The sequence below is a fragment of the Tursiops truncatus genome, chromosome 6 (assembly GCF_011762595.2).
Source record: "Tursiops truncatus isolate mTurTru1 chromosome 6, mTurTru1.mat.Y, whole genome shotgun sequence".
Classification (NCBI taxonomy): Eukaryota; Metazoa; Chordata; class Mammalia; order Artiodactyla; family Delphinidae; genus Tursiops; species Tursiops truncatus.
In genome coordinates this window covers 105,057,217-105,083,746 of record NC_047039.1, presented here as the reverse complement: position 1 = coordinate 105,083,746, position 26,530 = coordinate 105,057,217, and the positions used below count along the sequence as shown (strand labels likewise).

General features: G+C 38.3%; 1 protein-coding gene and 1 long non-coding RNA gene across 5 annotated transcripts in view; one reads left to right on the top strand and one right to left on the bottom strand.

The window, feature by feature from the left end:
- The window catches only part of NR6A1 (nuclear receptor subfamily 6 group A member 1), a 206,960-nt gene that overhangs the window by 26,796 nt on the left and 153,634 nt on the right, over nt 1–26,530 (top strand). For both annotated transcript variants that reach the window (XM_033858582.2, XM_033858581.2), the window contains exon 2: nt 1,734–1,775. In XM_033858582.2, the coding sequence (XP_033714473.1) occupies nt 1,734–1,775 (42 nt within the window). The remainder of the gene's footprint in view (nt 1–1,733; nt 1,776–26,530) is intronic.
- Nucleotides 7,794–26,530, bottom strand: part of LOC117312667 (uncharacterized) — a 51,636-nt gene continuing 32,899 nt past the window's right edge. Inside the window, exons 3-4 of one of the 3 annotated variants that reach the window (XR_004527097.2) lie at nt 11,285–11,337; nt 7,794–9,517 (exon numbers count right to left, since the gene is read on the bottom strand). This is a non-coding gene — a long non-coding RNA (uncharacterized lncRNA). Of the gene's footprint in view, nt 9,518–11,284; nt 11,338–20,462; nt 23,770–26,530 lie in introns of those variants that run through there. The other 2 variants (XR_012332662.1, XR_012332663.1) reach the window with 2 other exon arrangements.

The window sequence follows — 26,530 nt, the reverse complement described above, 5'->3', positions numbered from 1 at the left end:
ATGAGTGATTTCCTCATTGCCTGGCATCTCTCCACAGCTTTTCTGATCCCCATGTGTTTAGGTAGAGACGGTTTAAAGTTGCTCTGAGGTGAGCCTTTTTAGGCATCTCATCCACTTTAGCAGCTTCCAAACTCTGGTTTTCCAGATCAGATTTCCTCATTCAGACATTCCACACACTTTTCAGGCTAGACTTAGATTTTCTGATCCTGTGACTTCCTTCCCCTAGACTGTGATCTAGAGGAGGGTTGTGTTTTCTGTTTAGTTCATCCTGCATTTGAGCACCTTACGTAATGTATCGGCAACTGTTTCGGGCGTAGAAGCAGCTCTGCAGATGAATATGGCACTGTCCCTACCCTTGAAGAGCTCACTGTCTAGTGGAGGAGGCAGTTATTTAAGTTGTGAATGCAGGAGAGGCCTCTTCTGTTTTCCACGTTTCATAGTTGTTATATTTGAGCTGGGTCTTGAAGGATGATGAATAGTTCTTTACCAAGAAGGACTGTGGCTTGTTTGGTGAATGCCCAGGAGTGCAAGGACTTTAAAAGTGGTGTTTAAACAGTCTACTTGCTGTTTGAATCCTTCTTCTCCACATGACGCTCAGTTGCTCTTTTGGCTTCTGATTGCCTGGCTCTGATGACAGAAAATGTTCTTATATTCCTCTAGTCCTAGTTTTGCTCCATTGTTTTTGAATTTACCATTGAGATACTACAGTTGATATTTATTGAACATCTGCTTTGTACTAGGCTTGTGAGACATAATGGGGTTACAGCTGTGAACAAGACAGGCCAGGTCCCTTCCCCTGGGGTGGTGGAACACTGTTAGTGGAACAGTCTAATAGTGGCATGAGACATTGAGCCAATAATTCCTTGCTGATGAGTGCACAAAACATTATAGATAATTATAACAGGGGGCTTTGACCTTGTGTATGAGACAAGGATAAGGGAGGCAAGAAAAAGCTTTTCTGAGAATGAGTAGAAGGCAAACTGGAGAGAGTAAGCAGTCATTCCAGGAAAATAGAACTTTCATCACCTGTGTATATAGAACACCTACTGGGTGTTTGCCACTCACTGTGCTTGATTTTTCTCTTCAGTGTGATAGTTACACACCAATCAGAAAGATGTAGCTCAGATTTTTTGGGCCTGAAATGTGCTTTGAGAGGTATTTATTCCGACTTGAATAGCATATTTATTAATGGAAGAATTGCTCCCATTTGTGTGTATAGGTAAAATTCTTAAGCAACTGTGAAAATTTTAAGTAAAATTATCCTGTTGGATATTTTATAAGTTCATATTTTGTATATTTTACTTCCTTTTGGAAAATAATTCATTGATAACATAGTAGAACATGACGAGTATTAAGTACATTGTAATTTTATTACGAACTTTTTACAGCTAACTTTGGCATTGCTTACTCATAATTACTTGTGCTGTTGTTTATTGAGCTCCTCTGTGCCAGGGACTGTGCTAAATAAGCATTTAATATTAGTGTCTCACTTAATCCTCATTACTATCCATGATAGGTGCTGTTACTATCTCCATTTTTTTATATAAAGATGATGAAATGGAGGCTCAAGGATGTACAGTAGCTAAATGTTATAGAGCTAGGATTCAAATCCAGATTTGACATCTGAGTCTGGATTTTTTTTCCCGCTATATGATACTTGATTTTTCATATTTGGAAGCACCTTGGAGTAATTCATGAATTGTAATCTTTTTTTCCTGTTGTTTTCTCTTTAGGTTTTTGTCAGGACGAACTGGCAGAGCTTGACCCAAGCACTAGTAAGTTCTGAATGTTCCCCAGTGTTCATGTGTAAGAAAAGTGTATGTGTGTGTACTTTGAAATGTATAACTTAAGATGACATTTATAGACCTATTGACAGATTTTTTTTTTTTTTTTGCGGTACGCGGGCCTCTCACTGTCGCGGCCTCTCCCGTTGCGGAGCACAGGCTCCGGACGCGCAGGCCCAGCAGCCATGGCTCACGGGTACAGCCGTTCCGCGGCACGTGGGATCCTCCCGGACCGGGGCACGAACCCGTGTCCCCCGCATCGGCAGGCGGACTCTCAACCACTGCGCCACCAGGGAAGCCCTATTTACAGATTTTATTTCACTTTAATTTATGATTATGGGGAGGGCATTCTCTCTTTTCTAGTTATGTTTTCTTTTTCTTCTCCTAATGTTATTTGGTGGCCAGAGTCTAGCCGTTTAATAGAAAATTCTTTGCTGAAAATTTCTGTTTAATACTAGTTTCTTGTTCTCCATCATCCATGAAACCACCACCAACAAAAATTGTGCTTTCATTTATGCATACATACAACCATATACCCACAACCACTTTTTAAAATGTTGACATCATTTTGATATAATGTATTTCAAAGAAGGATTATGTAAAGGTTTAGATACTTATAGTTGATAACCTTCATACCACAGTTTAATTTCTAAAGCATCTTCAACTACATTCTTAAGTTTAAGTTATGAGAATGACCATTTCAAAGTCTAATTAAATGATGCTTTTCAGGACTATATAAGTCTTGATCATAGATAATCATCTGTGTTTATAGTGCTCTCATAATGTGGCATACACCATTCCAGGATATGGAGAATATTCAGTGTATACATACCTTATTTTGCTATAATACCAAAAGGTCGAATGATACTTTAGATTGAGACTCCATGAGATGATTTAGAGTTATTTTTTCTAGTTCTTGTACTTGTTAGGGTCATGGGGCTGGTTATTGGTCACCATTCTGCTGTTGAGGTAAGCGGTAAAGTTCACCTTCTCACCATCCTGACTAATATCAGCTGTGGCCATTCTCATGTTATCCTCACACACTTTAATAGTATAAACATTCATGTTTGTTCAACTAACTTATTAATTACAAGATAAAATAAGTCTCATAATGCTTATCAAACACCAAGGAAATAGATTTGTCTTTCTACAAGGCATAAAGTTCAGAATCAGCTTTGTAGGTAATATAGGCTCAGTTTACCCCACCTTCCTACCTGACATCCCATTACCTGTGAGTGAACACACTATTTTCACTGTCTTTCTCTTAATGAATAGCCGTCATTTAGGAGGAGGAAAAGGTAAATTCTCGAGTCATGGTCCTCTCTTAGAAGCATTTTTGAACACTAGGAAGGATATTGACATGCCCTGTGGTCTTTCAGGTAGAACTACACATAAAACAAGCCAGATAATTGAGAACTCAGTTTAACATTGAATGTTCTCTGCAACAGGCCCAGTTCTAGGCTCTAGGGATACACAAATAAATAAATCTGTGTCCTGCCCTAATTTATTAATAGTCTATTGGAAAATATTTCCTTGTCTGGAATTATTTCAAAATACACTTTTTTAAACCTCTAATTTAGCACATAGTATCCAAATTTATTCTTTTTTTCTGCACTTAGTAGCAATTGAAAATACTCATGCCCATCTTCTAGGAAAGGCACTTGATATTCTTATGAAGATTATTATTGGATTATTGTTCTTTCTGGGCCAAGTAATTCTAACTCATTTAACATTTCTGCATAGACTCTCTAGCTAGATATTGTGCTTTATATACCTCTCCATTCCATGAGAATGAACAGATATTGAATCATAATTTTATATATCAGTATAGAATGGGAATTACCTAAAAAAATCATTTTTCTTTTAAAAGTCCTACTTAGCTTATGTGGCCAATATTTTCAATAGTCCCCATGTTATTTTTGTGAAGTTAGTATTTTTGGTCTTTCTCTATGAAGAAATACATAAAGATCTGACATTATAATAATGAATGGGAAGAAACAAAAGTTTATCATCTGGTCTGAGTCAATCTTGGGGTTCAATTGAGCATGCTCAGTCCTACCAAGTCATAGCACACCTCAAGATTGAAATGGGCTGTACACATGTGTTGTGTAAAGTTGGTTATGGTTGTTGATACTACAAATTCCATGGCTTCTGATTGGGAAGGAATAACATCTGTGTTAATATTTCACAACTTCTGCACATTAGATGGAGAATAATAGGGTTTTCTTTGTGATGCATCTTTGGAATTTAGAGGCTCCAATGTCTCCCTTACCCCCCAAATTCCTGATAAGGAAGGCCTACTCATACTTGCTTATTTTAGACCAGGAAATACCATTGTTGCTGATTTCCCATTTTGCTTGGCAGTGGTTGTAGACAGCAAATTTGGGACAACATGTTGGAACTGGATGAGGAAAGACTGACTTTGTAAAATTTGTATAGCCTTTTTTTTTCCCCTACATTTTTTGTGATAGACCATATGGGTAGCATGCTTAGAATATGGGCAGCTACTCACACTCTGGCTGCCTTCCTATGGTTCCTGGGCTTCCTGGAGTCCAATGTTACAGCACAGGTTCAGGCTAAGTTCATTTCTACAAGAAGCATCTCTGTACCCTGCCTATTAGCATAAGGGACAAGGGCAGTCAAAGGTCAAGAGAAGTTCAAAACAGCATAACCTTTCTGTGCTTCTGTTTCCAAATAACCCCAGTCTGCCCTGCTCCCCAAGTATTTTCCTCAGCCATCGTGCTTACCGTGTAGTTGTAAAACTCAAGAGAACAAGGACTGACTTGATGTAAGGGAAGTTAGAGAATAGAAGTCATTGTTTCTTAAAACAGGAGAAATAATTGATTTATGTTTGGGGACCAATTAGGCTATAAAACAAGAACAGTAAAGGGACCTATGACTTCAGGACAGTTACTTGCTCTGATTTCTGTCCCACAGACAAGGGGCTCCCCAATAAAGGCTGTCGGCTATCTAGACTAAATTATTAATTCCTTTCATGCCTCTCAGGGCTTGTAAACAGCACATAATACAGGAAAACAATTGATACTGTTCAGTTATTGGCCAGATAGAGGGTCAAAGGGTAAATAGTTGGATTAGCAACAGCTGTTCTTCCTCCCTAGTCAGACTTTTGTCCCTTATTCTATTTCAGCAAAACCATTCCTGGGTTCTTGGCCTCTAAATAGTTTAATCCATTTCTCTTCTTGTAAAATAATCCTACAAATAATTAGAGAATAAACACTGACCGAAATTGAAAATACTCGTATTTTAATTCAGTTTCCAAATTTGAAGATGAGCATTCTTTTTGGTATGTGCTGACTATGTTGTTTCGTGTTCAAAGGGTATTATGCCAAGGAAAGTAACTACTTGAAGTTTAGACAGGTTAGAAGCTTTTTAGCTGTTTATACCAACTGCTTGAGGATTTTCATGCAGCTTGATTAAAAGAAAAAAATTGCCTTTGTTTAAACTGATGGTAGGATAATGCGTGTTCATTGTGGAAAACACTAAAAGAAAACTGTAAACACCCCTAATCCCACCACCTGGAAATAACCATTGTTTCTTATTTGAGAATATGTCCTTCCAGTTTGTGTCTGAGCTTATTTTTTACGTGGTTAGAAATCATATATACAATTTGTATGCTGTTTATTGCTCCCCCACTCAACATTACATTGGGAACACTGTCCCAAGTCATGAAACAGTTTTCATAAATATTTTTAATGGCAAGATAATATTTCATTGTAAGTGAATAAGTTTACCATGGTTTATTTAACCATTTACCTGTTGTTGGGCATTTAGGTTGTTTGCAGTTTTTTCTACATTATAAATAGTGCCACAGTGAACATAGTTTTTTTTTTTTTTTTTTGCGATACGCGGGCCTCTCACTGCTGTGGCCTCTCCTGTTGCGGAGCACAGGCTCCAGACGCGCAGGCTTAGCGGCCATGGCTCACGGGCCCAGCCGCTCCGCGGCATGTGGGATCTTCCCGGATCGGGGCACGAACCCGTGTCCCCTGCATCGGCAGGCGGACCCTCAACCCTGCGCCAACCAGGGAAGCCCGTGAACATAGTTTTATATAAATTTTTTGTCTGCATTTCAAGTGAGCCCTTTAGCTTTTTATGTAAGCCAAAACTCTTCTGAATTAAGAGCATGGACTCTGGCTCAAGATTGCTTGAGTTCAACTTGGCTTCAATATTTACTAGCTCTGTAATCTTGGCTAAGTTATTTAACCTCTCTGTGCCTTAGTATTCTCATCTGTTAAATGGGGACAATAAAAAAGTGCTTCTACTTCACAAGGCTATTGTGGAGATTAAAGGAAGTAATATATGCATTTGGAATAATGCTTGGCAAATGGTAAACACTATTAAGTGTATGCTGTTCTAGGCTATGTAGCATAATGTTGAAATTCTCAGTCTTTCTGTACCTGACGACTGTTGTAACCACTTTATTCAATTAAACTATCCTCTGTTGCCTAATGACACAAAGATAAATCATTCCAGATGTTAGCAGGTGTAAGTTACTGCTTCAAGTAAATAGTTCCCTCAAAGGAGTGGAGCTCACGTACTGCTGGCCAAGACTGTTCTTACCATCTGGTTGACTGTTAGGGTGTTTTGGGCCCCTTCGCCCAACCAGCAGCAGGTAACCAAAATGACCATCTGCCAACCCATTTATTTAACCTCTTAGGAAACTAAAGTAGTTAACCCTCTGCTTATTTAAAATAAATACTCAGATTATGCACTTTCTCTTTGGTCAGTAGCAAGGTCTTAGAGAGAGCATGCTGAGGAAGAAATTTGTGTAATTAAAGACGTGCCATTACCATTTAATTTAATTTATTTATAAATCCTATGATACTTTTTAAAAATTATTTTTTTTGGCTGCGTTGGGTCTTTGTTGCTGCGTGTGGGCTTTCTCTAGCTGCAGCGGGTAGGGGCTACTCTTCGTTGCAGTGCACGGGCTTCTCATTGCAGTGGCTTCTCTTGTTGCAGAGCATGGACTCTAGGTGCACGGGCTTCAGTAGTTATGGCTCGCGGGCTTCAGTAGTTGTGGCTCATGGGCTCTAGAGTGCAGACTCGGTAGTTGTGGCACACAGGCTTAGTTGCTTTTCGGCATGTGGGATCTTCCCGGACCAGGGCTTGAACCCATTTCCCCGGAATTGGCAGGCGGATTCTCAACTACTGCGCCACCAGGGAAGTCCCTACCATTTTTAAAAGACTGCATACTTGGGATTCTTGCTGACTCAGACTTACACACACACACACACACACACACACACACACACACACACACACACACACACACACATACACACACATACATACATACATACATACATACATACACATATGTATATATTTTCCCCTACTGAGCAAAGACCTGGATAAATGAGCATTTTAGAAGAGACTTGAAAGTTAAATTAATCTTTGCCCTCTGTTGCCATACTGATAGATGCCCACCAGGCAGAGATCCATGAGTGATGTGGGATGAACAGGCAATTTAAAAAACAGCTTCAGAATAAGACAGCCTAACATCACTAGTTTGCTCTGGCTTTGCATTCATCTGTCAAGTGTTTTGGGATCCCAAGGAGACTTTTTGTGGATCCTTCAAGCTATAAAAGAGAAATGTACATCTCAGCTAGAGTTACCCATAGGTTCATTCCAAAATTCCAACATTCTGTACCATGTCCTATGGGTCTATTCCTAGTTGTCAAACTATATGTCACAATTTTTTTTTTTTTTTTTGGTACGTGGGCCTCTCACTGTTGTGGCCTCTCCCATTGTGGAGCACAGGCTCCGGACGTGCAGGCTCAGCGGCCATGGCTCATGGGCCCAGCCGCTCCGCGGCATGTGGGATCTTCCCGGACTGGGGCACGAACCCGCGTCCCCTGCATCTGCAGGCGGACTCTCAACCACTGCGCCACCAGGGAAGCCCTATATGTCGCAATTTTTAATCTCAGAAAACAGTTTATATAAACCCAAGTGTGGTCTGCAGATAATGAACTTAAGGTTGAGTGTTAGAGATCAAAGAAAATTAACATTTATTGAGTATTCCTTATGTGCTAGGTACTTTGAACATATTCAGTGGGAGTGAGAAGGGTTGGTTATAGCGTATAAAATATCTAAACTTAAGTTTGACTTTGTAATACCTAGTCCACTGTTTCCTTCCCTCCCCATTTCTCTTTTTCCCTTTGATGTGTGTGCCAAGCCTAAGACTCAGTTCCTGCCCTCAAGGGACTCTGGTTTAGTCAGGAACGACAGACACAAAATTTGATGATATGTGGCTTTTACTACATAATAGTAGTTAGTAATAATAATGACTAATATTTATTACACATTAAATGGTTCATGTGCATTTTTCATTAAGCACTCATAAAGCCTGTTTGAAAAGATACTATTCCTATCCTAACAGATGAGACTGCTAAGGTCTGGAGAGGTTAAATGACTCATCCCAGAGTACACAGTGGAGAAACATCTGGGACTTCAGAGGTGCTGTTTTAATGAATCTTCTATCCTGTTTCTAGCTCTCTTGACTGTGACAAGTCTCAGATGCTAATGGAAGAGTTTAAGGCAGTATAAGGATTTATAACATATATAACGGGGCCTTTTATGTACAGAATGAAGACTATTTTCTAAGTGTCATTTGGGCTCTTTTGCATATATTAGAGTTATTTTGGATGTAAAGTAGAGTAATTCACTGTGGAATAGGTTCCCAAAGAGATTTCTTCTGAGGTTCAGGATTATTCCACTATGTATTATCAAACAGGTTCTTTCCTGAAACAAATGAAGGTAAGTTCCCTTGGTTTTCCCCTTTATGTCACCTTTCCTTCACAACATTCTGTTTGTGATATTGGTATTTCACATTCATAACAGTTCCAAGAGCCTTCCTTCCAAAGCTTCAGCTGAATCTGCTAGATCACTGCAAGATCACGTCTCCTGAATGTGGCCTTTTGCTGGGGAGTTCCTTTCTGATAAGAATTCTTTTGAACAGGGTGGGGGTGGGATGAGATCCAGAGTTTAGGCTGAGCTTCATCCCCTTGACCTTTGCCCCTATTTCAGAGTTTATACTGACTTGATAGAGACTCCCTATGGAGCCAAGAGTTTAGGACTTGTTTACAATTGATGAAAAGATAGTTGCATTCAAAGGCTCTTGTTGGATCCTTGGATAGTCATGGATCTCTGCCATTATCTATGGTGGGTTCAGGGAATGCTTGAACATCTGGGTCTGGAGATATGTAATGGATGACTAAGAAGGAATGAGAAGAAACTTTGAAATTAGATAGGTTGCTGAAATTATTTCTGTGGGAGCAGTATTGCAGTAATATTTTGAGAGCAGAGAAGGATTCCTATAAACCTGTGCTTTATTTCTTTTTTTTAAAAAAGCTGAAAGTGGTTGTTTAAATTCAGCATATGATAACAAAGGGGGATGTGTGGGAATTCTGTTCTTTTTCTGATGTCTCACCAAGAAGAAGATTTGCTGTGTTAGGCAAATCTATTAGGTAGTGGAGGGAAACCCTGGATTATTAAAGCCACCCTCTTCAGAGTTATACATAATTTTACAAATTGGTGTTTTCTCTCAAAATCTTGGGGTTCTTTAAGTATGTTGAGGAGAGTATAACAATTCAGTCCCAAGTGAGTCTTCATAAGCCTTTTCTGGGCATACAGGTCAGTTAAGACTCTTAGCTTCTGTATTTGAAGTTACATATCTTTTTTTTGTTGGTCCAGTATTTGTTGTTGTAGATTTGAATCTGAAAGAAAAGATAAGCATCTTTCTTTGAAGGGTGCTGACAGTATGAACCAAAATTGAATAGATATATCCTCTGTTGGTAAGCATAGGAAAAGATAAACTGCATGAATAATAAGATTCACAGTGAAAATAGTGTTATATCATTTTCACTGTAGCACAAAATTCCATGTGCTAAATGTAGTCTGGCTTATAGATGTGTTTTGTTTGACTAACTGGATGTTTAAATAAAAGCATGTTAGTTGTCAACATTTAAAACTTGCAAGAGTTTCATAAAAATTTCCATTTCTGGCCTTGATAAATTGGATGGTCCAGCACTGGGCCTGGATTTCTGTTGATACATGGCATCTGTTGGCTGGAACAGAGTAGTGGCTGCCCTCTTTATTTTTTTATTTTTATTTAACATCTTTATTGGGGTATAATTGCTTTACAATGGTGTTAGTTTCTGCTTTATAACAAAGTGAATCAGTTATACATATACATATGTTCCCATATCTCTTCCCTCTTGCGTCTCCCTCCCTCCCACCCTCCCTATCCCACCCTTCCAGGCGGTCACAAAGCACTGAGCCGATCTCCCTGTGCCATGCGGCTGCTTCCCACTAGCTATCTACCTTACGTTTGGTAGTGTATATATGTCCATGCCTCTCTCTCGCCCTGTCACAGCTCACCCTTCCCCCTCCCCATATCCTCAAGCCCATTCTCTAGTAGGTCTGTGTCTTTATTCCTGTCTTACCCCTAGGTTCTTCATGACATTGTTTTTTCTTAAATTCCATATATATGTGTTAGCATACGGTATTTGTCTTTCTCTTTCTGACTTACTTCACTCTGTATGACAGATTCTAGGTCTATCCACCTCCTTACAAATAGCTCAATTTCGTTTCTTTTTATGGCTGAGTAATATTCCATTGTATATATGTGTGGCTGCCCTCTTTAAATGAGCATGCACACTCAGGTTTGTCACAAACCCACATGGCTTCCTTCATCCATTTATGTTTCCTTCCAGTCTTCTCTAGGCATTTGAGTTTGCAGTTCCTACATTAAAAAATGATAATTAACAGTGCAGATGAAGGTGTGGGAAAATGGGAAGTCTGTGAGTATAATCTAACAATATCTGTCAACACTAAAAATGTTCGGGTTTATTCTTGCAGATTTAGCAGTTTAAAATTAAAAATTTTTTAAATTTAAATTTGCAGATTTAGCAGTTAGTACATCTGGGTATTTATCCTATAAGAAATGAAAGGTGTGCAAAATGTATATTCTCAGATACTCTTTTCAGCATTTATAATAGCAAAAAAGGAACAGCTCAAAAGTTTAATAGGGGACTAAAATGGTTTGTAGTTATCCATGTAATGGAATACTATAGAATCATTAAGGAGAAGGTAAATTTTAGTCTGGAAGAAGATACACTGAACAGTTAACAGTGATATCTTTGGGCAGGTGGTATCACAGAGTAACTCACTATTTCTGTTTTAATTTTTATAAATTAATTTATTGGCCACACTGCAGCTTGTGGGATCTTAGTTCCCTGACCACGGACTGAACCTGGGCCCCCGGCAGTGGAGGTTCAGAGTCCTAACTACTGGACCACCAGGTTTTACCCCTTAATTTTTTTTTAACAAGGCTCTTGTATTAAGAAATGAGATATATATTTTTTAAAAAATCTGTGGCTCTCATTTCAGCTGCCAAGCTTCCAAGCTATTCTGTCAAATTGAGTCACCCAGGCTACAGCTTCCCATTTAGATGATAGATTTTACATTCACAATTCTCTTACCTTGAAATTGCTCTGAGGAATGGGAACCTGTATCCTCAAGTATCAGGAACCATCTTGAAGCCAAAAAAGAGGATAAAAGCTTAGAGCAGCATTTTCAGGCTTCTGCTTGCAGCCCTGCCTCCATTCACTAATCAAGCTATCAGAATTGGCCTCCTTTTTACCCTGCTATCAAGAATGTAGGGAGCCTTAAGTAAGCTTCTCGTATGAATTGTGCTGTCCTGGCAGTTGCAGGTCATGTTGCTGAAAGTGACCCTAATGGACACGGTGTGGTGCAGTGGAAAGAACATGAGAGTTTGCATCTTGGCTTTTGCCAGTCCTTGCTAAGTGACCATAGGCAACCTGTGAAGGTCAGTTTCTTCATCCATAAAACAGTAATAATCTCTATTAGGGGTTGTTTTTAAAAATAAGTTAGATAGTATATGTGAATTGCCAAGTATTTAGCTGCTCTAGCTGTTACTGCATGTTTCTTCGTTGCTGAAATAGATGATGAAGGGTTTCTAACTTTTTGGGCTAATATTTAATGAGCATTTACTGTATGCTAATGGAGCAAAAAAAAAAAGTGGTATGATTTACGTACAGTGAAACACATAGATATTAAGTGTAACATTCAAGCAGTTTTCACAAATGCATGTACCCTTGTAATTCATGTTTCATCAAGATACAGAACAGTGCCATCGCTTCAGAAAATTCCCTTATGCTTTTTCTCAGTTGATCTCACTATTCTGCCCCAAGAAGCAATAACTTCGGATTTCTGTCATGATAGATTAGTTTGTTCTGACATGTCTTATAGATGGAATCATACAACAGGTGCTTTATTGTGTCTAGTGTTTTTCAGCATAATGTTTGAGACTCATCCATGTTGTTGCAGGTGTTAGTAATTCATTTCTTTTTATTACTGAGTAGTATTCAATTGACTGTATCATAGTTGATCTATTCATCTGTTGATACCCGGGCTATTTCTAGTTTTGTACTATTATGATAAAGCAGCTATGAAAATTCTTGTACAAGGTTTTTGTGGATATATTTTAATGTCTCTGAACGTATCTAGGAATTGTTGGGTCAGATGGTAGATGTATGTTAAACTTTTTATGAAATTGCCAGTTTTCCAAATGGTACATTTTACAATTCCAGTAGTATGATTTCTAATAGTTCGACATCCTTGTAAGTGTTTGGTGTTGTCAATTTTTAAATTTTAGTTATTCTAGTGCGCAGGTAATGGGACCGATGTGGTTTTAATTTGCATTTCCCTGATGATTATTTATATTGATTATCTTTTCATACCCTTATTGGCCATTCATATTTTGTCTTTTAGAAGTGTCTATTCAAAGTCTTTTGATAATTAAAAAAAATTGTGTTCTTTGTCCTATTATTGAGTTGTGGGTATTTTTTATTATGATACAAGTCCTTCATCACATATGTATGTTGTGAATATTTTCTCCCCACCTGTGGCTTTCTCTTCTACTTTATTGACATGATTTTTGATTAACAGAAGTTTTACATTTTTATGAAGTTCTATTTATTAATTTTTTCTTTTATGATTAATTCTTTCTGTATCCTCCCTAAGAAATCTTGGCCTAACCTGAGGTTGCAAAGGTATTATTCTATGTTTTCTACTAGAAACTTTATGGTTTAGCTTTATTCAAGTTAATTTTTTTTGTATGGTGTAAGATAGGAATCAAAGTCTTTTTATATGAATATTTATTTGTTTCAGCACTATTTGTTGACAAGACTTTCCTCATTAAATTTTTGATGCACTTGCTGAAAAATAATTTGATCTTATATGTATGATCTACTTGTAGACTCTGTTTTCTTCCATTAACCTACTTATGTGTTCACTAATAGCACAATGTTTTGAATACTATAGTTGTATAGTAAATCTTGAAATCGGATGGTGTTAGTTCTTCAACTCCATTCTTCCTTTTCAAAGTTGTTTTAGCTGTTTTGGCTATTCTAGGGTTTTGTTTGGTTTTATTTTAATTTCGTTTTACATTTTAGAATCAGCTCATCCAAAAAAAAAAAATTTTTTTTTTTAAGTGAAAGCCTGCTGGGATTTGATTGGATTTCATTGATTTTATCAATTTGGGTAGAGTTGTCATTTTAGAATTGAGTCTTCTAATCTATGAATGCAGTATATTTTCCCACTTATTTAGAACTTTATTTTTTCTCCGTGATGTTTTTGAAAGATTAGTGTTGAGATCTTGTGCAGCTTTCTTTAAATTTATCCTTAAGTAGTATGTTTTTTTAATGCTGTAGTAAATGGTATTATTTTAGAATTTTATTTTCCAATTGTTTGTTGCTAGTATATAGAAATGCCGTTGATTTTTGTATATTGTGATTGTATTATACGACATTGTTACATTTGTTTACTAGTTCTAGTAACTTTTAAAAATAAATTCTTTGGGACTTTTTATGTGTACCGCTATGAATAAAGACAGTTTTACTTCTTCCTTTTTAATGTTTATGACTTTTAGTTTTCTTACCTTATGGCATTGGCTAAGATTTGCAGTCCAACAGTAGATAAAAATGTTGAGGATGACATTCTTTTTTTTTTTAATTTTTAAAATTTATTATTTATAAGTTTATTTTTTTAATTTATTTAATTTTGGCTGTGTTGGGTCTTTGTTGCTGTGCGCGGTCTTTCTCTAGTTGTGGCGAGCAGGGGCTACTCTTTGTTGCGGTGTGCAGGCTTCTCATTGCGGTGGCTTCTCTTGTTGCGGAGCACGGGCTCTAGGCACGCGGGCCTCAGTAGTCGTGGCACGTGGGCTCAGTAGTTGTGGCTCACGGGCTCTAGAGTGCAGGCTCAGTAGTTGTGGCGCATGGGCTTAGTTGCTCTGCAGCATGTGGGATCCTCCCGGACCAGGGCTCAAACCCGTGTCCCCTGCATTGGCAGGCAGATTCTTAGCCACTGCGCCACCAGGGAAGCCCAAGGATGACATTCTTGTTTTTGATCTTAGAGGGAAAGAGTTCAGTATTTCACTATCAAGTGTATGATGTTAGCTATAGTTTTTTTCTTACTATTTATTTTAAAAAATTGTGGTGAAATATACAGACCAAAACATTTATTATCTTAACCATTTTTAAGTGTACGGTTTAGTGCCGTTAAGTACCACACTAGTATTGTTATGAAACCATCACCACCATCCATCCATAGAACTCTTCATATCTTGCAAAAATGAACCTGTAACCATTAACAGTATTTCCCCATTCTCCAGACTCCGGCACCCACCATTCTACTTACTGTCTCTATGAATTTGGCTAATCTAGGTATCTCATATAAGTGGAGTCATGCTGTATTTGTCCCTTTGTGGCTGACTTCTTTCACTTAGCATACTGTTTTCAAGGTTGATCCATGTTGTAGCGTGTCACAATTTCCTTCCTTTTTGAGACAGACTAATATTCCATTGTTTGTTGTATACCACATTTTGTCTATCCATACATCTGTTGATGGATACTTTGGTTGCTTATAGCTTTTAGCTATTGTGAACGTTGTGAATAATGCTGCTATGAATACTGAGTGTACAAATAGTTTTTCAAGTCCCTATTTTCAGTTCTTTTGGGTATATAGCCAGAACTGGAATTGCTGGATCATATGGTAATTCTATTTTTAATTTTTTGAGGAACCACCATACTGTTTTCCACAGTGGCTGTATCATTTTACAGTCCCATGCAGCAGTGTACAGGGGTTCTGATTTTTCTGCATCCTCCTATTTTCTGTGTTTTTGATAGTATCACACACACCCAATAGTATCTCACTGTGGTTTTGATTTGTATTTTCCTAATGATTAATGCTGTTGAACCTATTTTCATGTACTTATTGGCCATTTGTATATCATCTTTGGAGAAGTACCTATTTAAGTCTTTTGTCCATCTTTTAATCAGGTTTTTTTTTGTTGTTATTTTGTTTCTTTAGTTCTAAGATTTCTTTATATATTATGGATATTACCCCTTATCAGATATATGATTTGCAAATATTTTCTCCCAATTTATGGTTGCCTTTTCACTGTTGTGTCCTTTCATATACAGATGTTTTAAATTTTGATGTAGTACAGTTTACTTATTTTTTCTTTTGTTGTCTGTGCCTTTGGTGTCGTAGCCAAGAAATCATTGCCAAATCCAATGCCAGGAAGCTTTTCCCCCTTTGTTTTCCTCTAAAAGTTTTATGTCTTATATTTAGGTCTTTGATCTATTTTGAGTTATTTTTTGTATAGTATGGTATAAGATGACATTCACATGCATCCTTCTGCATGTGGATATTCACTTTTGCCATCACTGTTTGTTGAAAATATGGTCCTTTCCTCATTGAATAGTCTTGGCAACCTTATTGACAGTCATTGACCATATAGGTGAGGGCTTATTTCAGGGCTTGCTGTTCTGTTTCTTTTGTCTATATGTCTGTCTTTATGCCACATTGTTGTTTTTGTTTTGTTTTAAGTTATGTATGTTTCAAAAACTGTAGATTTTAAAAAATATTTATTTATTTATTTATTTGGTTGCACTGGGTCTTAGGTGTGGCAGGTGGGCTCCTTAGTTGCGGCATGTGAACTCTTAGTTGCAGCATGCATGTGGGATTTAGTTCCCTGCCCAGGGATCGAAACTGGGCCCTCTGCATTGGGAACGTGGAGTCTTGGTAATTCAACTTGGTAGTATTTATTGTAGATTTTTGCGATTTTGTTCAAAAGAGTCAAAGCCTATATCCTTAACCTCAGTGTCACACGTTTGCTTTTATTTGTGTGAGTTTTTATTAGTTTTTTGTGTAGTCTTATACCAACTATCTGGTTTTCTAGATAGGTTTAGGCACTCTCCTTCTGCTTCAAATTTGAAGTCTCCATCTAGTGGTCTCTTCTGAGAGCACAGTGGTGAGAAGCTGTGATGATGTATTGGCATTTATTCCCACTTAGTCCACTAGGTGGCAACAGGCCCTAACTGAAGAGCCAAGAGCAAGGAATCAGACCGAAAAACGGAAAACAATGCTTGTAAAACTCATAATTAAACGGAACAGAAAACCAAGATTTTCTGAAAAGTAATACTGCTAGCCCTCAAGATATGAGAGATGGAGTGAGCCTTTAGCTCATTCTAAGAGCATGTTTGGAAACTCTAATTAATATTATATGGGAATCCATTCTGCTGCCTTCCTTCCATTGCCTCTCATACTTCAAAATCTTGGCTTATTCAGTGGCTATCCAGTTGCTTTTTTTTTTTTTGAATATTGGGGGATGGAGGGGAAAGGTGATAGAGCTGACCGTTAATGCAAAGAGATCTGAGTTTGGGGAGTCGGGGCAAGAAGGATGTGCTTTTATATCCAAGAGCTGACAATCTACTTCCAGGGAGACTGCAAAAAGAGGCATTAATAGCTCCCTGTTGTCCCTTGGGTCTGAGACTTCTTTCCTTGGGCGTGAAGAAGAGTTTTTATGAATGTTATAGTCGAAGGTGTGGGTTTCCCTTATAAAAATGGAAATTGAGAGAACAGAAATTTTCCTGAATGAGGATTTGTTTAAGGTAGTAGTGAAGGAAGAAGTTCGTTTAAGGGGATGTAAGATTCTAAGAAGCCATGAGTAGAATTCTCAGGCTGTGAAAATTAAAAGATGATGGGTGGGGTGAGTTTCTAATGCTCCCTGAAGTAGTTAAGAAGAGAAAAGGTTTGGGAGGGCAACTAGGCTGGAAGCAGAGTGACCTGGCAGCCTGTTGCAGCTTGCTTGATTATGGCAATGGATGCCAACTTTTTTGACCTCAGTGACTTAAGTAGGTTAGAAACACAGCTCACTTAGGCAGGACCCCATTATCTACTTAACCTTCCTTTTCCTGCTTTCCAGTTGAAAATTCATTGACAATGGACTATGACGTGCAAATAAATTTGGAGGGAGGATGATAAATGTGCATTAGCAATTGAGGTCTGGTTCATATTTGAAACATGGCATATACATGTCAAAGTCTAATTACAGTACTAGAAAATTTTAAAATAAGGATACTGTTGGTGTACTATCATACACAGCATGTATCAAACTAATTTGAAAACGATGCTGAATGAGCCATAAGATTAAAAAGCAAGAATAACAGTAATTGAAAACTACCACTAATTCCCTCAACAATGATAATGGAGTTCAGAGAACTGCAAGATTTCCAGTTGATTTTCTGTGTGTGTTTGCAGTAGGATCTTTGCACCATTGCCATCCATTTTGTGGCAGCCAGGCTTATTAGTAGAATGCTAAAGAGTCTCTTGTTACTTTTAGTTTATAAACACCAAATTTTATTGACAGTCCATTAACAAGTTACTTATAGCCTTTATTCATAAGTAGAAATGAACTGAACATCAGTCGCTCATAAGATGGATGAAAGTTGGATTAATATACCATGAGGATCCTTTAAATTCATACCTTGAGAATCATGGGGCTAAAAGGTTGGGAAGGAGGAGGAGAAGGTAGAAAACAGCCACAGGCTAGCTAGAAGAAGGCTCAGTGCAATGGGCCTTTGGAGCTAGGTGTGAAATAGAAAAAATATATGTCTTCTGTGACTTAAAGCAAAATCTCACCATTGTGTGTGAATGTGTGTCTTCACTATGTATGCGCAGATGTTTATGATAATGGCTCCAATACTGTTGATAGAATTACTACTCATGTGATCAGTCTTATTGACAGAATTATTTGTTACGTGAGTCTAACAACAAATGAGTCTTCTAGGAATTGTTTTTCCTTATGTTGAAGGGTAATCAAGAAGGAAGTAAAATCCTTTATGTAATGATTTTGTGCTGGGAGTTTTGTTGATGTTTTTTGGTGTGTGCATTATTTAGCATCTCAGCTGTCCAGAAATTTTTCAACATAACTAAGATGCAATAAAAGCCAGGCCCTAAACATCATTTTCATCAAGATAATCTTAATTGTGAAATCTAATCTCTGTCCCTTTGTTTCTCTCTGTCTCTCTCTCTCTTTGTGAGAGGTTTTGTTAGACAAAAACTTAAAATTAAAATACCTTAGTCACCCTTTCCTAATAGTCATGATAATTTTGACCCTTAATTATCTTTTACCAAAAATATATTCTCTTAAGTTTTATAAGTTAAGTCTGACCAGTCAGTTTCAACCTCTGACCTTTGTTTTCTCTTTTGAAATACCTTGGATAAAAATATCACCGAGCAAACAAACCTCAAAAGCAACATTGGTAAATTAGTGGAAATGATCCTACAAATGCAGATGAAAGATAACAGGGTAATTTGAAAAGCTTCAAAAGTACAGTGGGGCTAGAAACAAGTTTGGAAGAAATAGATGTTGATTGAGAGTTGATACGGCTGCTCACATGTTAGTGATGTAGTGCTGTCATATAAAAAGATTGCTAAAAAAAAAAAAAAAAAAAAGATTGCTGCCCGGCAGGAATTACTCTTGATTAGTTTTCTTGATATACTTGGTGCCATTTAGATCCTAAATATTAGTGATATGATTTTTACCTATTGTTCAGTATGTACAAGTTTAATCAAGCTATTATAGAAAAGAGCTACCTTTAGTGGGGCTTGCCATATGTCAGATGCCGTGCTAAGCACTTTATTCTCACCTTATATGATCCCCATCACAACTCTGTGTAGTAGGTGGTAGTTCCCAGATGAGAAGCTAAGGCTAAAAGGTTAAGACCACACTGCCTTTCATTCCCCTGTTCATCATAGCCAAAGAAAACTTTAGAGCTTTGAGAATATGATCTAGTCTTAGAGGTTTGTAAAGAAACTTGGCATAGTCAGAAAAACATGAGTTGAACACAGGGAGCTGTATTATGGCGAAGTAACACACGAAAGTGTGTGAACAGTGCTGGTGCCTGGGAAATATAGACTGGTAGCAAGGGAGGAAAACCAGAGGTGTTGACTTAAGTAGTTAAATTGTAAGAAAGACACTCTCCTTAAGCTAGTTTAAAATGGGGACATTGGTGGAAAATACAGGGTTTCTCTTGGGGCCCAAGGAGGGAGCATTCAGTTGGATTTCATGAAGGAGCAAGACCAGGATTTCTTTCCCATCTCTCTGTGGAGGCTTATCTCTGCTTCTCTGGTGCTTCTGTTTCATATTTCTCTTCTTGTTCAGACTGATACTCTTTGCTTCTGTGTCCATGATGGAAGATGGCTGCCCCTGGTTTGCCCTGCCTTGTCATGTCTTTCCAGCAGCCATGCTCAACACAGACTAACTGAAGCATTTGTGTTCAAATCTTAAATACTCAGGAAAGAGGATAAACCCAGCTTGGTGTCCAGATATCCATTTACCTGGGGCTATGGCCACTGACTATCCAGTAGAAGCTGCAGGTGCATTCTAAGGAGAATATTAATAGAGCAGACAAATTTTCTGGTATGATAGTTTCAGTCAGGAAACAGGTAGCATGGAGATTGTAGAAACTCCCCATTAAGTCCGGTATTTGAGGGATAGTGCAAAGGTAGGGCAAATTCAGGGGCATGGTTGATTAGGAATTATTTGCTAGCCCTGGGGTGGGAAAGGATGGGGATCTGGCAACTGCAGTGAAAATCCAGGCATTAGGTAATGCTTGAAGTTTGGCAAGTAGAAAAGATACTTTCAAACCACTCAGTTATTGGCTGGGAGTTATAAGCAAGCTGATGGCTTAATTGAAGTGGCCAGGGCCGCTTGTAGCCCTCAGTGTACTTCACTGCATAACACCTATTTGAGTACCTACCTGGTGACAAGATCTGAGGCTGTCCAGGTACTCTCGCCCTAGCCATGATTGGCTCTGGGGCTGGTTCAGATTGTATACACACACAGAAGATACTAGTGACTCCAACAGTTAGGGCTTTTGGTAGTGGAAACTGAAGATAAATCTTTGACATTCAAGTTTTTGTATTGTTGCCTTTGGGATTTGAAAATCATTCCAATATTCCAGAGTGAATTTATTCCTCTGCCTTCCTCAGGAAGTTTTTCCTCCTAAGTGTATTTTGGGTTTGAGTTGTATTTGAGCAGTTTGTTATGGTATTTGGGTCTAATTTCAGGAAAATAGACTGGAATTCAGACTAGCTGTTTGGTTTCACCAAGATTAGGATTTTATCACTTATGAGGTTTGTAAAAACATACCTGAGGAGGAGATTCATTTCTGGCATGAGTGAGTGAGAAGGTCAACACAGCCTGTCCCCAAAAAGCAACTGTAAAGCTGAATAAAACTATCAACAACAACCATAGGCTTATAACAAATTGAGAAGTAATCAACCAACTTACCATAGCTCATGTTTATTGAATACTCCATGCAGAATATACATTCTTTTCAAGTACACATAGAACAGTCTCTAAGAGTATTCTGGGCCATAAAATAAGTCTAATAAAATAAAGGTTAAAAAGCCCCACATGATCATCTGAGTAGACACAGGAAAAACATTTGACAAAATTCAATACCTATTCATGATCAAAATCTCCCAACAAACTAGGAATAGAAGGTAACTTCCGCAATTTGACCAAGGAACATCCATGAAGAGCCTAAAGCTAACATAATACTTAATTGGGTAAATATAAGTACCTTTCCCCTAAGATTGGGAATAAGGTAGGTAAGAATGTGCTCTTACTACTTCTTTTCAACATTCACTGGAGGTTCTAGCTAGTACAGTAATGTGAGGGTTAGTGGGGAAGGCATCTAAATTGGATGTCTTAAAACTGTTTTTATTCATAGGTGACATAATCCTATATATAATCCTAAATAACTCACAAAAAACCCACAAAACAAGTAGAACTAATTGAGTTTAGCAAGGTCACAGGATACCAGATCAATATACAAAAATCAGCTGTATTTTTATAGCTAGCAATGGTCCAAAAATGAAAGTGAGAAAACAATTCCATTCACGATTGCATCAAAATAATAAAATACTTAGGAATAAATTTAACAAAAGAAGTGTAAGATTTGTACACTAAAAACTAAAATATTTCTGAGAGAAGTTTACAAAGACCTAAATAAATAGATTGTGGCTCTGATGGACTGTCTATGCTGGTGACACGTATACACAGAAAAATGCCTGCATTCAGCCCCAGGTTATAGATTAATAACCTCAGCTAGACATCTTGCAAATACGTGCTTCTGGTTGACAAGTAGGTGAGAGTTTGGGGAGTGAGGGAATCTTATCTACTAAAAGTGAGGATAAGCCATGGAGTAGTACCGTCAAAGGCCAGGATGCATTGGGCTGTACTGCTGTGTGCTGTTTGCAGCACATTTTTTCACTGTGCTCTCTCTGAGGCCTCACAACAATCCTGTGAAGATAGGAGAGGTGTACTTAGTCTCTCTTTCATGGAGAATTAAGGCTTAAGAGGTGACTCACTTGTCCAAGAACACATAACCATGGCAGAAATTGGAATTAAATTCAGGTTTTCTAACTCCATACTATCCCAAACCACTTATTTCTTTTTTACTCTACTGTTTTGCCTCAGCTATTTACAGTCGTCCCTTGGTATCCACAGGAATTGATTCCAGGATCCTCCTTGGACACCAGAATCCGAGGATGCTCAAATCCCTTATATAAAATGGTGCAGTATCTTTGGTCCTCCACATCTTGGATACGGAGGACCCACTGTACTGGGAAGAGAATAGAAAGGGGCATGTGATTTTGATGGATTGTGCATGTAGTTTTCAGTAGCTTTAGTTAGTCCGAAGAGTAGGAGGGGAAGTTGGGCTACAGTGTAAATTCAGGGGTTCAATAGCAAGTATAATCAAGATAGCTTTGTCCTGATATCTGGTAGATATTAAAATTATACCTGCGTTGGAACTGTACTTCATGGCACAGATGGTTTGAAGGTATCCTATGCTTACTTCAAGGAGTTTCATAAGTTATAAACATAATTGTGTCATAAAACATAAGGGAATTCATTTGGCAACCATTTATGGAATGTCTATTCCATGGCAGGCCCCTTGCAAGATTTGGGATCACCCAGTTGGATCCTATTGAGATATAGCCTGAGAGGAGAACAGAAGTAGGCTGGAATTTGCTTTGTAATTTTCATTCTCTGAGGCCGATGTGTCTGCCCTCCAAAGTGACCACTTCAACCATGGACCTGGAGCCCTTTACTTTCCACTGTCCCTGCAGCTGTGCTTTCTACAGGTACCCTTTCTTAATAAAAATAGTCCGTCATTTCTTCCTTTCCCTCTGTGGATTCTTCCATATGCTTTTCAGTCAAACGTAGGTATATCTTGCATCTAAAAGAAATCTTTGCTTTTTAAGAAAAGGCATTTAAATAATTTTTCTTAATTGTTGAAATAGTTCATATTTATTGCCAAACGCTTCTAAGACATAGATGAGTTGTAAATGATAAACTTAAAAATCACCTTTAACCCTACAACTTGGAGATTGCAACTGTTAACATTTTTGCTTCCAGTCTGTTTGAACTTCGTCAGTATCTTTTCTGTTTGAGCCAGTTACAAGATGGCTCTAATCCTTTGACCTGGAAAGATGACCGCAATGTTTTAAGTGAAAAAAGCGTTACGGAAAATTATGTGTAATTTGTGATATTTTCTCTAAATATAAATACATGTATTAATATTTTAAATATCTCTGAAATATCTGGAAGAATAATACACTGAACAGAATGATGCGAGCGGCGGGGGCAACTGGTGGACTTTAGTTTTCTCTTTTGTATCAATTTTTCAGTAACTATGTAGTACCCCTCCCCCCCCCCCCAAAATCTATTTGAAAAACAAAAGGCAACCAAAACCAAAAGCTAAAATGCCTTTTTGAGATATCCTTTTCATTCTGTCTATTCCTGCTGCCTCCCTTTTAGCTTAGCTCTTTTGTGCAACAGATTTCTATTTCTTTTTGTCTCAGATCTCTCCTCCCTTCCTCCTACTTCATCTGCTTGGTGAATCTTCCCAAAGTCTTGCTTTCGTTATCTCCTTGCAGAGCTAACCACTTAAAGTGGCTTCCTGTTGCACTAATTCTAAACTTTTCTGCCTGGCTCACAAGACCGTCCGTCATTTACTTTTTCAGTGTGCCCAAACATAATCTCTGAACTATTCTGCTCTTGTCCACTATACATGCCACATATTTTCTCTGTGCAGGTATTTATTTACAAGTCCCATCTGCAGGAAACACCCTCAAACTCACATAAGTTCTCCCTTCCTGTAGCACTTAGTTTTATCCAATAGAAACTATAGAGGATTTTGGTGGCTAAAATATGTAATTTTTTCATTGGCATATATAGAGACTACTGATTGTCTGGGTAAAAAAATGGCATGCTTGTTCAGTTGTACATTTTTCAAAGAACATGTCGGACATTCTTTCTATTTATTTTTTTGGCTGCGTTGGGTCTTTGTTGCTGCGTGCAGGCTTTCTCCAGTTGTGGTGAGTGGGGGACACTCCTCGTTGCAGTGCGCGGGCTTCTCACTGCGGTGTCCTCTCTTGTTGCAGAGCATGGGCTCTAGGCGCACGGGCTTCAGCAGTTGTGGCTCACGGACTCCAGAGCGCAGGCTCAGTAGTTGTGGTGCACGGGCTTAGTTGCTCTGCGGCATGTGGGATCTTCCCGGACCAGGGCTCGAACCCATGTCCCCTGCATCGACAGGCAGATTCTTAACCACTGCGCCACCAGGGAAGCCCTGTCAGACATTCTTTTCTAATGTTTTCAGAAATTTGGAAATAATTGGTGGTTGAAAGTAAATACCTATAGGATGCATGACATCCTGACAAACAGCGATATGTGAATTACCTCCTATGTGTCCACCAGTATGAAAGAAAGAAAAGTTTTTGATTTCTGTAAAGACTTCTTGGGTGGGACAGTCATCTGAATTTAACCTTGTTCATTCATTAGGTTCTTTATTTTTAAAGAAACTCTAATGGCTGCTTTCTTTCTTTTTTTTAAAATTTATTTTATTTACTTTGGCTGCGTCGGGTCTTAGTTGCAGCATGTGGGATCCTCGTTGCGGCATGTGGAATCTTTTGTTGTGGCGCGCGGGCTCCAGAGCATGGGCTCAGTAGTTGCGGCACGTGGGCTGTCTAGTTGTGGCATGAGGACTCAGTAGTTGCACCATACAGGCTCTCTAGTCATGGCATGCAGGCTCAGTAGTTGTGGCGTGTGGGATTAGTTGCCCTGCAGCATGTGGGATCTTAATTCCCTGACCAGGGGTCGAAGCTGTGTCCCCTGTGTTGGAAGTCAGATTCTTAACCACTGGACCACCAGGGAGGGTCCCATTCATTAGGTTCTTTAGGTAGGTTTTAGTTTTTGAGAGAACATAAACTAAAGTGCATCTGTTTCTATAAAACATCAGATACAATTTGATTTGTTTGGCTGCCACAACATGGTGCAAAGTTTTATTCACTCTGAAGAGAGTTACTCAATAGCAACATAAGTATGGCTATAGTTTTCTGTACTCAGAAGACTAGTGGCAGTATCAGATGGTGGCACAGAAGTTTGGGCAATAGTTGCGAAGTGGATGACATGAAGTGTGGTGGTCAGAATCCAGTGTTAAGTTGGTGGGCTTGACTTTGCTTCAAACCAGCCTCCGGTGGCTCTAAATACCTGGTGAACTTGTTATATAATAAAATACGGATTGTAGGGCCCTACTTGTGATCTGGGGTAGAACTCAGGAACCCTGCATTTTTAAAAGCAACTCTAGATGATTCTGATGTACAACCAGGTTTGGGAAACACTGGCCTGAACCCCATATTTTTCCTGAATTCTCATCTTTTTTTTAAATAAATAAATTTATGCATGCATGCATGCATGCCAGCGTTGGGTCTTTGTTGCTGTGCACAGGCTTTCTGTAGTTGCAGAGAGTGGGGGCTACTCTTTGTTGCGGTGTGCAGGCTTCTCATTGCGGTGGCTTCTCTTGTTGCGGAGCACGGGCTCCAGGCATGCGGGATTCAGTAGTTCTGGCACGTGGGCTCAGTAGTTGTGGCGCATGGGCTTAGTTGCTCTGTGGCATGTGGGATCTTCCTGGACCAGGGCTTGAACCTGTGTCCCCTGCATTGTCAGGTGGATTCTTAACCACTGCGTCACCAGGGAAGTCCCAATTCTCATCATTTTTTGCATTTTTCTTTTGGCTTTGATTTGTCTTTTTAGTTCTTGTCTCACTTCACGGGCACGTCACCTTCCTTCCTACCTCTGAGAAAAAAATTTTCAGAAGGCTAAGTTGACAAGCCTCTTCTCCTGCTGCCTTATTTAATTTGACTTTTGCTATGAGAATCTCTTTCTATCTCAGACTTATGTGTATGATAAATTATTCATGATCAGTGCATTTGTTTTCCTGTCATTATCATGAAAGATTTAGTGGCTTATCTTATTTTAAAGGATTCAGAGAGTTGATCCTACATTTTAATTTTTGCTAAGAGAAATGAAGTGAATCTCCCATCTCACTTGTTTTTTTCTCTTAATTGAGGGATGGGAGTTGCAAAGGTCAGAATGAATGGACCTTATAGTTTTGGTCAAAAGAGAATATTTAAATATATTTGAACAATAATAACCAGGGTGTTCATACTAAGGCATATAACTGTATAGTTAATATAACTATAACAAGATTGTTGTGGAAGGCTATCCGTAATGTATATCTGAGTGAAAAAGAAGATTGTGTGGGAGTAAGTATAAAATGAGGTAGTTTTGGGGAGTTCCCTGCTGGCCTAGTGGTTAGGATTCTGGGCTTTCACTGCCGTGGCCTGGGTTCAACCCCTGGTCAGGGAACTGAGAATTCTGCAAGGCATGCGGTGCAGCCAAAAAAATAAAAAATAAAAATAAATAAAATGAGGTAGTTTTTGTTTTAAGCCACCCTCCAAAAAACCACGAAGTTGTGGTATGTATCTGTTTATATGTTCATGGATAAAGGTCTTCAAGGAAATAAAATAAATATTTAGTTTACTTATGATATTTATCCTTTTAATGATAGATAATACAATAAATAGTTTGTTATAATTGTATTTATTATTTTAAACAAGTTATTAAACTGATTTATTGTAGTTATAGGTGATTTCCATTGAGGAAATGATTGTAGATGATGAGGAAAGGGATTTTCAGTTTTTATTTATTTCTTATTTGAATTTTAAATAATGAGCATGTGATTCTTTTAAATTTAAAAATTATGAAAACATTGTTTTTTAAAATATGGTATGATGTTTATTCTTTCTATAAAATATTCCCTTAATTCTAAAACATCGTTTTTTTAAAAAAATAAAGGGAGGGGGGCGAAGAAAAGTATTAGGAATTTAGAGGGCTTACTCTGTATTAGAACCAAAGCCTTTAGCCAGTACATTGGAGACAGCAGCAGCTCCCACCCAGCACAGTAGCTGATACACTTGGGTGATTCTCTACACACGATTTTGCT